The sequence below is a fragment of the Mesitornis unicolor genome, unplaced genomic scaffold, assembly GCF_000695765.1.
Source record: "Mesitornis unicolor isolate BGI_N332 unplaced genomic scaffold, ASM69576v1 scaffold9984, whole genome shotgun sequence".
In the NCBI taxonomy this organism is placed as follows: Eukaryota; Metazoa; Chordata; class Aves; order Mesitornithiformes; family Mesitornithidae; genus Mesitornis; species Mesitornis unicolor.
Window position 1 is genome coordinate 19,293 of NW_010180781.1, and position 15,058 is coordinate 34,350.

Genomic DNA, 15,058 nt, shown 5'->3' on the forward strand with positions numbered 1-15,058 from the left:
GGTGGGAAAGGAAAAAAGTGCACAAGCATGACTGACATCCGTACGCCGAATGGAGGGAGAGCTGCTTTGTCTCAGTTAGCTTACGTGTTCATCATCATACAAATACTAAACCAAAACAGAATAATGCTGTATATTTGGGTTTCCACAAACTAAGGTCCAGGACAAGCTAGGCAACTGCAACATCATTTTGTAACTCCTCCGATTTTTGTAACATTAGAGAATTGAGTGTTTTCTTTGCTCTGCTATGAAATGTTATTTTAAAGCACACTTCCCTTCAAAGCAGGGAAGCAGACAACAAAAACAACCCAAAACAAAACAAAACAAAACAACCCAAAGGAAAAACCCAACACACTGCATATTTTGAAGCATGTTAGAGGTCTGAACTTTGCCTGGACCCAAGTTTCTTCCCTCCCCACCCGTTATCTGTGTTTCCTTAAAAACCCCAGTATGGTTATACCTCAATTGTGTCACAGCACTAGAAGCCTTCCATATTAATAGAAGGTGAATGAATGCTGTGTGACAATCTCACTCTATAGCATAAAACCATAAAAATATATATCTCACTCTTACTACAGCTTCCAATCAATCAGTCAATAATTGGGCTAATAAACCAGTATAGGGAAAGTTTAAAATATTTTTTGAAAGGCAGTTGACTTTTTAAAAGCGATTTCTTTTTATAAAAATAGAGGATCAATTAAAATGTTCTACAGCAGCCCATATAGGTTAACCAGACCTTACTGCCAAAACAGTATGTCAATGTGTTCCAAGTTTCCCTGCCTTCTTATTTTCAACACTTCAACAAATTGCTTGTTAATTTTTAGTTTTCTGTTTGGTCAGTAACAGAAGTGGCAGAGCAACAGAAGAAAATGATGGTATTTTCAGTCGATTAAAAATACCCACCCACTAGATATTTGCTCATTTTGAAGGTAAATAGAAACTCTATTATATGTGTAGGTTAAGAACAAAGTGCAAGTGTCAAGTGACAAATGAAAGAAAGAACAGACTAATTAAATTTGAGCATCCCAGCAATGACAACTTTGCTTGAATAACTTCTATAGGCACTAAAGGACAGAAATTTCCTGAACTGCAGCTAGCATTCATTTTGAATTATGCTTCAAGTAAGTTTAACAGAAGTTATCTCAGAAGGGAGCTCTCTTCCCTCAAAAGGTATAGCTGGGAAATTGCCCAGTGCAGCATCAGATAATTAGAAATGGCCTTACATAATGGGGAAAAAAATCCACATTCCAGGAGGCTCTTTAAACAACACCATTATGTGCAACAGTGCTGTACAGAGAATATCGAATTCTGAGATCTATGAATTGTACATCTCAAATGGTAAAAAAACATTTTTACTTGTTGGCATTAAAATCAAGTTGATATTTTTACTGGACTTAAAATCACTTAAATATTCCTCTCAAAGATTTTGCTGGTGTTCCCTGCATGCAGCAGCTCAGCTCAGCCTCTAATTATGTATCCTGCAGCTTAACACCCTTGTGGGCCAATTACCTTTCCTCTGGAGGAGAGGCTTGCATCAGCCAAGTACATAAAAACTCTACTATTTGGGAAAAATTAGTACTGGGCACAATTTTTTCTTAAAGTATTACCTCTTTTTGAGCTCAGTCCTGTTAAAAGCTGTCCTCACGCAGCAAAAAAAGAAACATGGACAAAGTGCAAGTTATTTAAAATCTAGTTATGTGGGGCTTCTGCTGGCTGAAGCCAGGAAGGGCACAGAAACTCAGAAGGAACCTCCTAAGTAAACAGAAGGAAGAAACAATTGAAAGTAAACCCAGACAGCTACTTTTAATTATTAAAAAGTTAGTGGTATATCAAGAGCGTGTTTGCTAGAATTCATCTTCATCAAACGCTGTCTCTCTTCTGTCAGGTTATCCAGAACAGCCATTACAGTAACAACAGCAGACTCAAATGTGCAAATGATCTGGAGTACAGAGGTCTAGGATCACTGAAGGCGCACTACTTCCTCCTTTACACTCTTACTCTACCCTCAAAAGGTGTTTAGACATAATTAAACAATAGCAGTAATTTCCAGAGGTTGGGGAAGGAATGGTAAATTGTATGTGGCTGTGTTACACTCAAAGAGGGACCCAAAAGAATCCCTCTGATAGCAATTTAAAAAAAAACAAATAGCACCTTAAAGAGGGCCACAGCCAAAATCTAATAATCAGATATTAGAATAGACTGGCAGAGTAATGTATGCAGAAGTCAGCAGATCTCTCCCAACAGGACTAGAACGCTGAAGGAGCCAACTGGACCATTTTCAGTTAAGTGGCTCCCTCAGATGCTAGAGGCCTGCTCCTGCTCATCCTCCTTTGCAAAAAATTCTTCAAGGTCCGTTAGCTTCTGAGTCAGAAGAACATCTAACTCTGCGCTCTGTAGTGCGGCTTTTTTTGCTCGGGTGAAACTACCCACTGCTTTGATTTTGCCTCGCGTCTTCCTTTTCCGGGGAAGAGTAAAATCCTGAAACTCTAGAATCCGCTTTCTCTTCTGCTGGCTGACAGAGATCAAGTGTCCATTTTTCTCCTTGGGCTCTTCAAAGATTGTTTCCAAGCTCCTGGTAAAAGCAAAGGAAAGAACTCATGAATACTCAAGGAAGAAGTTAACCCCCTTACAAGGCCAGGGAGACTGGTGGATTTTATAACTGGGGTAAATACACTAACTGATACACTTTTACAGTCCCTCCACACCTCTTGTAGAAGGTGTAAGCTGTAGAACAGTATACATCACAAGTGCACACTAATGCTTGCTAAATTGGTTCATAGACATTTGTGTTGAGTGTCTTTCTGTGTTTCAGTTCAAAAGCACTATTATAGAACCTTGATCTTATAGAATAAACACATTTGAACATTAAATAATGTAGCAATCTTGATAATCATGTTATACTTGATGACAGTATTTCAAAGAATATTTAGTTCCCTTTGAATTTTGAAAAATTTAAGTACTGTGCTTGGATGGAGGCCGTAATGAATGTGTAGGTGAAAAAATACACAAATCCATTCTTAAACAGCTGCAAATTCTTAGTTCAGACTCTGTTTCCTTGCTTTCCATCCAAATACTAAAAAAGACTATTTTTAGTTAACCTTCTCTACCATTTTAAACTAAAGCAATTTAAAAAATTTATCTCCCTCTTAGCTTTCAGACACCTTTAATCTCTTCTTTCTCTCTTTCTCTGCCTATGTAATTTACATTTGTCTTAGTTTTCTCATCAGGAAGCAGAACCAACCTGGCTGGAGGAGGGGACTTATAGTTCTTGTTTGTGTAAATTTCTTCTAAACTAAATTCTTTCTTCTTAAGTCTGAAAAAGCAATGAAAAAAATAATCAAGAAAGAATTTCAAAACAAGCAGATTTACTAGACACAAGTATAGTGTTGAAGCACAGAACGCAAACTAATTATGCTTTAACTTAAAATGCAGATTTAGATTCTAATTTGGGATAGAGAGGAATGAAAAATGAGGTTGTTAAGTACCTCATTTGATACCGTGCTTTTATAAGGTCTGGGTCGAGACTTGCAATTTCTGCAGAGGTCAATGGCCATTCTAGCATTCTATGATGTCCTGAAGTAATAATGCTTAAAAGAAGAAAGGGAAATCCCTTCACAGGTTGCTTTTTGGTGGAAGCTAAGGAAAGACAGTTTAGCAGATAAACATTTCACCTCTTGAGACGATGTTAAAAGTGAGTTACTGACAATTAGCAAGCTGATCTCTGCAGAAATGCATTCCTTTGTCAGAGCTGGCACTTCTCTTTAAGAGAGAAGTGAACAAAATACTAGATGACTGACTGGAAAAGCTTTATCAGTATCTGGCACTGTGATTACCCACATTCACACTGAACTCACGTTTCCCACATCATATACCACAAAGAAGGGACTGTGATGAACTCCAACATAATTTGCATCAACAGAACTTCCTAACAGATCACTTCATCTCACTGTACATTGCAGAATGACTTATTTTCAATGTACGTTTATCAACATGAACTTCTTTCTTCTTTAGAAAATCGTTCTGTTGAAATGATCATTTTGCCTAAAGCCCAGTCAGTAGTTCATATCTAATAGCCCTTAATTTATGCTTTGTCTCTTTAAAAAAGTTACGTTCAAAGACCAATTTCTTAATCTTCAGTCTTCTATACAGTTGATACAGCTGGGTCAATCTTTTCTTATGAAGGAAGCCAACTGATCAGACATCACTCGACTGGGAATGTACAAAATACTGGTGGTAAGAAAAGGATTTATTGAAATGATTGCATTACAATGAAGGAAATGTAAGCAACAGAAGCTGGTATGAGTCCATTTACAAGATACTGCTCACCTTTTTGGTTTGGGTAGTCCCATTGGAGTAAGGTTGGGGTCTGGCTTGGGAACAGTTTTCCTGATTCGGATCTGTGAGACTTTCTTTGGCCTCTTTTCTGGCTCAGTCTTAAGAAAGAAAAAAGTTAAAATGACGATGCTAGTCAACAGAATTTCCTTTTATGTTGAGAATATATTATCCACAGAATAAACATTCATCTTTGTTTTGCCACCCTCTTTCTCCTTGAGCAAAAGAAAGCAGCAGCACAGACTAGCACCAACAGCCTGTTTTCTCTCCCCATCTTTAACAGTCAGTAGATAATATTCAGCAGCAGCAGCTTCAAGCTGGGGAACAAAGAGTCTGAGATACCCAAAATCTAAAATGAACTCACTTTCTTCAGTTCTGTGTCATCTTGGGAACTAAGACAGGCCGGAACAGAAGCATCAGCTTCATCAAGGGCATGGACCTGGAGCTCAGATGCTGAAAGCCTGGGGGTAGATGGCAATAATTCTGGAAGTGAGCAAGACTTTGGTAATGGAAGAGGGAATGACGTTTCCAGACTGCAACAGAGGAGAAAGGGAACACATGTAGATTAGTACCCAATTTATGTTGCAACAGAATTCCATGCTCTCGGGTGATGTTCCCAGATTGAACACAATGGGCACAAAAAACAATGCAATTCACAGAAACCGCTTGAGCGAACAATTTCTCCGGTACATACATGCAGACAAAACGTGCTGCAGCCTGCGTTGATACTGAAGCAAGCTATACTGCCACAGTATTAGAACATGTATTTTTAAACCCACTGGTCTCCTTTTTCATATAGTTAAACAGTTTACAGCTCTATTTAGTAACTACTGATAGAAAGTGATTAATCCTCCTTTTCTGCTAGCAAACTTCTTTGACACAGCTATTAATTTAATACTTTTTGTTTGCAGATGAATTTAAAAGATAGCTTTTATATCTGCCATCCCAACACTGAAAAAGAATAGAAGAAAGTCGCAGCACCAAACATCCAGTTGCTCAGAAAGAAAGAACATCTATCCAAGTAAGGAAACAGACTTCTATAGTTTCACATATTCATTTCATAAGAAGTGGCACAACATGGTTGAAAGTACCAGAATTGTTCTGTGCAATGGCCTACATGGTATTTGCATTAACTCCCCTCCACACTTCTCCATTACATGATCCAGTCTTCTTCAATCAGAAACCTATTCTTGAAGTGAACTGCCAAAAGATGAAAACCACAATGACATAAGCAATGCCTTTCTGAGAAAGCTTATGATCCCACTACTCAGAATAAATACTGAAGTCCAAGAGACTCACCAAATCTCATGCCCTGCAGTCTGTAGTGCTTCCATATTCTGTACAGGTAAGTGCGGCAACATGGCACAGCTGGTTCAAAAGAAGAATTAAAAAAAACAAAAACAGAGAGACAGAAATTAGGTCTACCCTATAAAAAAGATGAGGGAAAAATTTTAGTATAAACTGGACTGTAAGACAAAAATGCTAATATCAGGAATGAGAATGAAAGACTAAAACGATACAAAAGCAAGCCCCATTTGCATTTAGTCCACTAAATTCCACTGACAGCTTGTTCAGGAAATAGTCCCACTTTCACTTGAAAATGGTAGTGATGAAAAAATGAGATAAAAGTACAGAAAGAGAGGGAGACAGTATTAGCCTGAAAGTTGTAATAAAATTTCTATGAAAGTCTGTATTTCTCATTCAAAACCCTCAGTTTTTAAAATAAAGCAACCAAAAACCTTGAAGGATTTGGCTACTAAATAAACAAGTGCACAGTGGCAACAGTAACAAAAGAAAGGATTTCTGTAAGATTAACTCCCTGTTGTCTCTAACTTCCAGTCTTACTTGAATATTCTTAATCAATTGGAATAACCAGAGGCTTTTCCATGAGGGCTGGTAATTACCATAATTCTGTGGCATAAGTCAGCACAGCAGCTCTAAGTCCTTTAATATTAAGTTTCATTTTTGTGCCCACACTATTAATAGAGGAAAAAAACCAAACAGTTGGAACAGCTTTTATTACATTAAACAACAAATCTTGTACTTGCTGTTCTCTCAAACTGACAGCTAAATGTACTTCACTGTTCTAAAACAAAGAAGTTACAGCCAGACTGGAATGCTACACAATAAAAGAAAACCAACCATGCTGGCAGTACAGATAGGTCCAAATAGAAGTCAGAAAGACCCATTTCTTGTAGTTGTCATTTAATAACAGAACTATAAGGTTTTGTTTCTCTCAATGTTCCCCTCACTATCCCAGTACTACTAGAGCCTGCATCAATAGTGCATCAGTCCTCCGTGCTAGAGGCAGATCTTACTGTTTTACACAATAACAATATAACGAAGTTACAGAGAAAGAGAAAAACCACTTCAGAAATTTTGAATCCAAATGAGCATTAATTAGAAACTATTTCACTTAAAGAATGTTTTATTACTGGCAGTGACAGAAGTGACAGAAGAACATTCACAGACAGGAGAACTACTCTAGTTCCTTGTTTTCCTGGTTATTAAAAACACTAACAATGAATGAAAGAATTTAAAGAGGACAAATCTCTTTCAAAAGAAAATGCCTTGCAGTGAACTTGAACCCCCTTTTATTTTTTTCTGATTTTTAACTTTCTTAATCAAAAGAGACAAAGATTTTTATCATACTGGAAGCCAAAAATGCTTTTATACTGCACCAAACACACTTCTTGTATAGTACTGTTTATATACCCAACACTTATTTCATAGCAGATTTTTGAGTACACATCAATTTAAGAGCCATTTACTGAATTACCCATTTGTCATTGTTCCTGTTAATGTCTTTAAAAAAGAATTATTAGCTGGCAAGAACAGGCTATCAAACTTCAGCAGAATGGAATCTAAAATGGTGTTAAATATTTAAAATGTTTACAATACTTTAAATATTTAAATCTTTACATTATTTTACAGCCAAGTTTTTAATATTAATTTTTGCTTAACTGTTTTAGGAATGGAATTTACTTGCTGCACTTCTTTAAACTTATGCAAACATTCTTTTCAACTCGCTGCACGCTACAATAACTTCACTTTAAAGAAAGTATGAGTGAGGCAGAAGCGTTAAGGCTACCTCACGCACATATTTGTAAGATACTTTCGAGAAAAGACAAACTGAGTTTTAGACTATTTTAACTTTGGGTTAATTTTCACTTGAAGTGATAAGGTTTGATTTGGTTCCTCTCTCATTCTTAGCAAAACGTCTGGTTTTCAAATTACCTTTTATATCAAGGAATTAAATCCTTCTTGAGCTAACTGGGTAAGTTGTAACAAGCTGCCTAGGAGGCTGTAGACTTAGGTATGGGAGAAAACATGAAAACATAAGTTATCTCTGATCTCCCAGTCCAAGGATAACATGCCTCAACAATAAAAAAATAAAAATCAAGTTCACCTCATACACAGAAGGAAGTTTTTAAAAGTAAGGTGTTTGTTTTGTTTTTAAATGGCAGCAATGCCTTATTTCCAAGTTTAGTGCTCAAACTGTAGTTTACTGGAATGATTACTTCCTGAGTTCTAATCTGTACACTAGCAAATTCAGCCAGACATACTGGCTGGTATGGAATGAGAAAGAATGCAGGTCCAATAGAGTGTCCTGCAAAGCTGTCTCTATGCCATTATTCAACTTCATTCTTTTAGTGCAGACAACTGCCAGAATGAAGCTCACTCACACCTTTGGTAGACACGAGAATTTAAACTAACAAGTGATGCACTTAAACTTTTAGGTATGTTCACCATTTACACAAAGCAAAATGTAGCATTAGCTATCTGACAAGATTTTTGGTTATACGTATGTCAAGCTATTAAAGCTTTTTATTTTAATTAAGCTATTAAAATAAGCCAAATTCAACAGTTCTCTAGAGGCTGCCATATTAAGCAAAAGAATTACAGTGCTTATGAGCCTATACTGTGTCCAGGAATCTCAAGACTAAAATCAGAACTAAACTGCCCCATGTCAATGAGGCATAAAGGGCAAAATCTTTGCTCAAGAGCATGCAAAAATCCTTCACAGAGCTAGGAGCCTCTTCTCTCATTCTGTTTCTTAGTAAAAAGATCTCAAATGCCGATAGCAAAGTTAAATTAAATATGCAGAGAATATTTCAGTCCTCTTTCCACTCATAACGAGAATGACACACATGAAAATTCATTACCAACCTGAACTGGAGCTACAGTTGCTTGTGCCAACAATACGTTGGGTACATACCATCAAAAGGCATAGCATACATGAAGAGGTTTCAATTAGCATAGAACAGCCATAGAACACAATTAAAAATTTATCTGAATGCCACCTCCCGCCCCTTAGGATTCTTCCTAATCTGATATTGAGCATTTTACAATGCTTCCAAGTGGCACTTGTGGCTCAGACCTCTGAAAAAAACTTTCCTACCTCAGAAATCCAGTTGTTCTGCAGTCACTCTGAATAGACCTAATGAAGTAGCTCACCTTTCTGCATTATATATTCTGATGCATGGTGTGTATATTTTGCAAGGGAGAAGAAAATAGAGTTAGCCATTCTGCCAAAACAGGATAGTATTAGAGGTGAAGGCAAATATATTTAAATTCAGCTAACAGACTGTTCCATAGGAAAGAATCTTCCATGTTGAGCCTTTTTTGGAGCACAATATGTAGATTTGGAACCGGGGAAACTGATCCTTCAACACAAGCTGCAATTACCCTCTCCCTCCCAAAAAGGAGAAAGTACATACCCTATACATATTTAATCTCAGAAATAAGTTGATGGGTTTTACCTGTTCTCGATGCCCACACTTGGCTGCCACGTGCAGTGACTGGAATGGAGAGGAGTGATTTCAGAGGGCCAGGCAGAAGGACCATGCTGACTCCATATGGATAATGCCCTGCCCAATGAGTACGGCAGTGAAGAGACGAAGTCATCTGATACAGAAGTTGAATGCCTTGCCCCTTTCAAACCCTGTGTGAATTGTGATATAAATAGTCTCTGGATGGTAGGAATGTGACTGGTTAAGTTTCTTCTTCTTGTCCAAATCCTGTAACATCCAGGGGAAGAAAGTGCTAACACTGTGTGAAGGCCAAGCATGGAGCAACCTCCTCTTCTTTCAGCTATGGCATTTCTTCCACGGTCAGGATGAAGGGCAACAGCCCTTGGGGTTGTTACAGGGAGAGAGGAATGCAGTTCATTATTTAGACTGGAATCTTTCTTGAAAGCTGTTGTATCTGAACAGCTTTGAGACAGGAGAAAAGAGAAAGTCCACTTCGAAGGTGGTGCTGGCATTTCTCCCAAATCTGGTCTGTGACATACAGAGTGCTGGGACATAATCCCTCTAAGGTCTGTCACAGGACTGGAGTCCAATTTTATGTGAAAAGAAATTGGGAAAACTGGGGTATCCAGGAAAGAGGTTGGAGGTTTGTGGCTCAAGTCTGAAGTAAGTATTTTGGTAGATTCTACAGGATAAAGTGCCAAAGGCCGAAAGCTGAACATCTTGGTGCACCAACTGTCAGCCCAGCGTGAGTGTAAGCTCCTGTTAATGCAAGAAAAGGCTTCCAATAGATTTTTAGATCTGCGCTGGCTGTACCTCTCACCCATTGGAAGAATTTCAGAAGAATATGGCAGAGGTTCTAAGCTACGGATGCTTTTGGCAGGTGCCAGGAGTTTGCTAGCCATTACAGACAGCTTGCTCAACAATGCTGGTTCTTTGGTACATTTTCTACATTTCAAGCTGTTCAACAAACTGCACCTCTTGGCCCTCTGCCGTGGCATGTGCACAAATCTCATGGCTGTTTCCGTTTCCACTGTCGGTGGTTTACATGGAAAGTATAAAGATTTGAGAAGTATGTTTTCCTGCTTAGGGAATATTTCTGGGGGAACCTCACAAGAAGGTGAATTTTTATTTTTTTTGCTTTTTCTTACAGTTTTTAGCTGATACGATGTGGGAACTTTTTTGCATGTCCTTCCAGGCTGTCTTTTTAATGGAAGAGGTTCTCTTAGTTCATCTGTAGTCCCAAAGGCACCAGAGATTCCATCAGACCTTAAATTAAGGTTTAGGTTTTCCATTTCTGAATCCTGAGTCTTCAAAGCCTGTGAACTAATAGTATTTGTGGTAATCTTTGGCCTTTTGACTTCTTGTAAAGTGCTACATAGTTTATTTTCACTGCTTCTGACAGCAAAATTATCTTCTGAAGGACCTTCGAACGTTGTGTTTCTTAATGTCACCAACTCAGCTGAAGAGCTGTGCAAGAGTTCAGAACTGTGCAACACACTTGGTTGCAGTGTGATTTTTGCTTTCTCTTGATACTCTGACTTCTGTTCTTGTTGTGTCTTGTCTGGCAGATGCATTTCCATCTTCTTATACTTCTCTTGTTTAAGTACCTGACATTTCTCTATTTGATCAAGTCTCTCCAAACCTAAAGCCTCATTTCCTTTGCAAACTGAATGAGTTGGTTGTGTGTCCTGGCCTTCTGCAGTCTCCTTTACATTATCTTTGCTTTGTGCATTTAATTGGTAAGGCACACATACTTCACTGCAAACTGCAGAATTTGGGTAGGATTCTTTGCAACTGTTTGCTAGTACACTCATACACGGATAAAACACGCGTGTTGTATTACACCGCAAATCTGGTGACGTTTCTGTGTCAGACGCATCTTCAGCTTGACAATCACGCACAGTTTCTAAAAGCAGACTGGTACCTGCTAAGTCTGTGAGCTTTGTATCATTTTTACCTTCTTCTGAAAGATTATTTAGGTTAGATATTGGGATTTCTTCCAAAACCTTTCCATAAGTCTCAGTGCTGAGATGGACTATTTTGCTACCAGGCTCTTCTGAATGTTCTAACAAGGCCCGTAGACAATCTTCTCCATCAAGGAAAGAATGTTTGGGCAACTTTTTTCTAAGGGTTACTTCTCTTCCCACCTTCTGTTCAACACGTGTGTTCCTGAACTCCTGTCCAGAGTGAGTACTTTTTGGTAAGGCCACATCCATGTCTTTTACAGTTAACACGCTATGCCCCTCATTTCTCAGACTTTCTTTGCTGTGTGCACAAACTCTTGAGCTATTTGCACTGTTCAGAAAGCTAGCTGCCATTTCATTCTCTGAAGATGAAATCTCAGCATTGCTGGTTTCACTTTTAACAGACTTGGTTACAGAAAGAGGTTTTGTTACTGAAGAATCTTGGCTAAAAACTTCAGCTGAAGACAAACTCTGATTAGCTACTTGTGTACTCTCGGATGCCATACACAGCTTTTCTTTCTCAGACATTCCCAAATTCAGAGCTGATGACGTTTCCGAATCCACCTGAGTCTTAAGAAAAGATTCTTCGATGTCAAACTTTCCAAAATGCAATGGACCAACACCCTTTTGAGCATCAGTATTTTTACCAGGCTCAAACGTTAACTGTGGGCAAGAGTTATTTGAGATAGATTTTATTCTCAGACTTTTTTTGTTTTCTGTCTCTGAAAGCACATTCCTATTTTCTGGCTTATGTGACAGACTCCCATGAATTGATGAGAAGGGCAAAAATTGGGCACTAACTGTATTTTCCTGGTCCTCCACCAACCACTTCATCTTTGGCAAAGACTGCTGCATTTTGTTTCCTGCAGACACAAGCTCTGCTTTCTCTTTTGCACATTCGATAAAGCAAGCATGCTGTGAGCAATGTGATTTGCTATCAGAAAAGCTTTCTTCAACAGTTCTCTCATCTTCTCTTTCACATCCATTCTTGTGTTCTTTCAGTTTGATTGTCTTCTCTTCAATTCTATCACTGATGATGCCCACGTATCCTGAAGAGTCCTCATTTCTTACACCATTCAGAGTCTCCAAATCCACTTCATTATGTTTTAGAGTTCCTTGAAAACGGTCTTCGCTAGCACATATATGAGCTAACAGAGAAAGGTCATCACCTGTTTTTAACAGGACCTCTTCACTTTGACTAAAGCCAATTGCTACTTTCGTTTCTGCCAAGGAAGTAGTAGCCCTTGTTTGTAAGTCAGTGTTTGGCTGTCTGTTTAAACTTTCCAAATATCGCTTTCTGCCTGGAACTGGCCCATCAAACTCACTCTGACATGCAAGACACTGCTTTTCCCTGGGATTAAGGGTCTTTTCTCTTTGGCTAACATGTTGTGTTTGAATATTCATGTTGCTGAGTATCGGACACGTATCACAGCCTGAAGCACTACACTCAGAGGGATTAGCTGTGAGCGATGACACTTCTTCCTTCTCACGTGTGCCTCGTTCTCGCTTCTTTGGGTCTAATGGAGAGTTGCAAAATCCAGAACTGTGAATGCAGGGTTTTTCATTCAAATATCTGGTTAATAGCTGTTTACTAGTCTTACTTATCTGAGTGCCTTCAGGAGCCTTTGAAGAATCCATAGTTCTTATTTTACCAAATTCATCTGCCTGGAGAGCATACAAGCCGATTTGTTCTCTTATCTCATCGTTGCTACAAACAATTTTGCTGCTTTCTGTTACTTTACTAAGATCAAATCGTTTCACAACCTCCATATTCTTATTTGAAATCTCATCTCTTACCAAGGTAGCAGTAGACTTCTCTGCAGTGTAAGCTGAGCAAAACATGTTTTTTGCTGTGGAAATGTCATTTATCCCATGCAGATCTACACCTCTGTTGCCCCAGCCATCTTCACAAGGAAGAAATCCACATGCCAAAGGGAACTGTGCTTCTGGAAATACTACTGCCGTTTTACTATTATATCCAGCTGAAGTGTCTTCCTCCAAATTTTCATTTTCTTCAATCTTATCAATATTCACGTTAAAAGAATGACTGTTCAGGAGAACATCACCTACACACGTACTCCCTGATAAAATACAGGAAGTGCTGGCAGCTGTACAGTGGTCTTCCATACTCTGATTATTACAATTCCATGCATCACTATGTTCATTTTCTAAACCAGTGACCACATTCTCTACATTTCCTCTTGAAGACTTCATGTTGTTTTGGGAATTTTTTCTTGTCATATTAGGGTTATCCAAAGTCCTGGAACTTACTGAAGACTTCAGTTTGTCTTTATAAGGCAAAATTTCAGCCACTTGTTCCCCTCTTGTCCCAGAATCAATAACTGATTTTTCTCCAGATAGATTATCCCGAGTCTTGTCCCCACTTGAAACTTCATTAGCAGTGCAAGGAAGATAGACATTACAATCAGGTTCTCTTGATTTTTGTGCAACAGGAGGTAGAGTTACATTTAGTGTATAAATCAAATTAGTTTCTTTGCTAGTGGACAAACTGTAATTACTGTTAGCTTCTGTTGCTTCAGCTAAACTGCCAGCCAACTCATCTAATGTTGTATCATTCTCAGATTGCTTTTCAAGCGGTTGTGCCTCAGGTGAATATTTTTCTAGCTTGGTATGAAGATCCACACAGCTATAGCTACTTGGAGGAAAAACTGTACTGAAGGTATTATAAAAGCATACACCTGTTTGTCCAATTTCATGAGAACCAAAGTTGCTCGTTTCCATCAACAAACTGTTTTCTTTCATATCATCCTTGCATAGATCACTGATAGAGAATTGCCACTGGTCCTCTTTCAGCTTATCACCTTCCGATGGGACCATTTTAATTTCTTCTTTTGAGAACTCCTCAGGAGATGAAGCAACAGAACTCAAAACTGAAGAATGACAATGCTCAGAATAAGCACCCTCTTGAGCTTCAGAGCAGGTAGCAACTTCAACGTTATCGCCCACAGTGATTTTCCTCCGGACTTCAGCAGCCTCTTCAAATTCAGAGCTGTATGATTTACCCATACTAGCACTTACTTCCTTAGGACCAATTTTAGCACTAGATAATCCTTCGCTCCTTACCGCTGAGATCTGCTCTACTTCTATGGATGTGGAGGTTAGGTTTTCTACAAACTCAGTTCCACGATCATCATGAGTCCAACTTTCGATGGTTACGGGAAGATACATTTGAGGGGTTTCACTGGTAATTCCATAGACTGCCCTACTATTGTTTTCTAATGGCATATTTATAAAGTCCAGATAACAGATGCTTTCCAGGACTGAACACAAAACTTCAGAACTTTTTGTGGAGACTGTTCTACAGCTTTCTACTGATAACCTATGAGGTTCATTATGTTTAGGTACAGGACTAGTACAGAAGTCATGAGTAAGGTTTTCTTCATTCTGCTGGTAAGTCTGGAAATCAGCAAGTGATGTACTGAATTCATTAACAGGATTTTGTCTGGGTAAATTTTCTTCTCTTGTCTCCAAAATAGATTCAACATTAACCCCTGTTCTCAATGGGATGACAGTATGGACTTTCAACCCATTATACTCATTTGTTTCTTGTGGATGCTCTGTGGCTGATTCAACATCCATGACTTTTAAAGGCTCTAAAAAATCTAACATGCTGGTTTCCGACATCCCAGCTCTGGCCATGACTGTGTCTACATCTGGGCATTCATTGCTCTCAGGTGGAAGACCTTCACTCACTCTGTCATTCCTGTATCCTGCTTTACTAACTGTCCTAGTCCCATCAGCCTTCATACCTTGTACTTCTTCAGTGAGCTTTGGCAGAGTTTCAGCTGTCACCTGAACATTTGCTTGATTTTCTTCTGCATAAAAAAAAAATAAAGCAAATCAGAACCATATACCCAATTTAGAATTCAGCATCTAGCATTCAGCTTCCTAAGTTCCTTTTCATATTGTACATAATACTGTGCACAGGGTGGTTACCAAAAAGTTTTTATAAGTGAGAATTCACAGAATCATGGAATATTAGGAGTTGGA

The 15,058-nt window shown here is 38.5% G+C and overlaps 1 protein-coding gene across 1 annotated transcript; it reads right to left on the bottom strand.

The window, feature by feature from the left end:
• Positions 1–2,143: 2,143 nt before the first annotated feature.
• LOC104535652 (protein PRR14L-like) lies at positions 2,144–14,883 on the bottom strand (the record flags this gene model as incomplete). The annotated part of the gene is made up of 7 exons (XM_010183193.1): positions 2,144–2,569; positions 3,239–3,310; positions 4,324–4,430; positions 4,694–4,862; positions 5,629–5,697; positions 9,093–11,318; positions 11,964–14,883. Coding segments are annotated over 7 exons (5,840 nt in total), but the record flags the coding sequence as incomplete, so codon positions are not given.
• Positions 14,884–15,058: the final 175 nt, after the last annotated feature.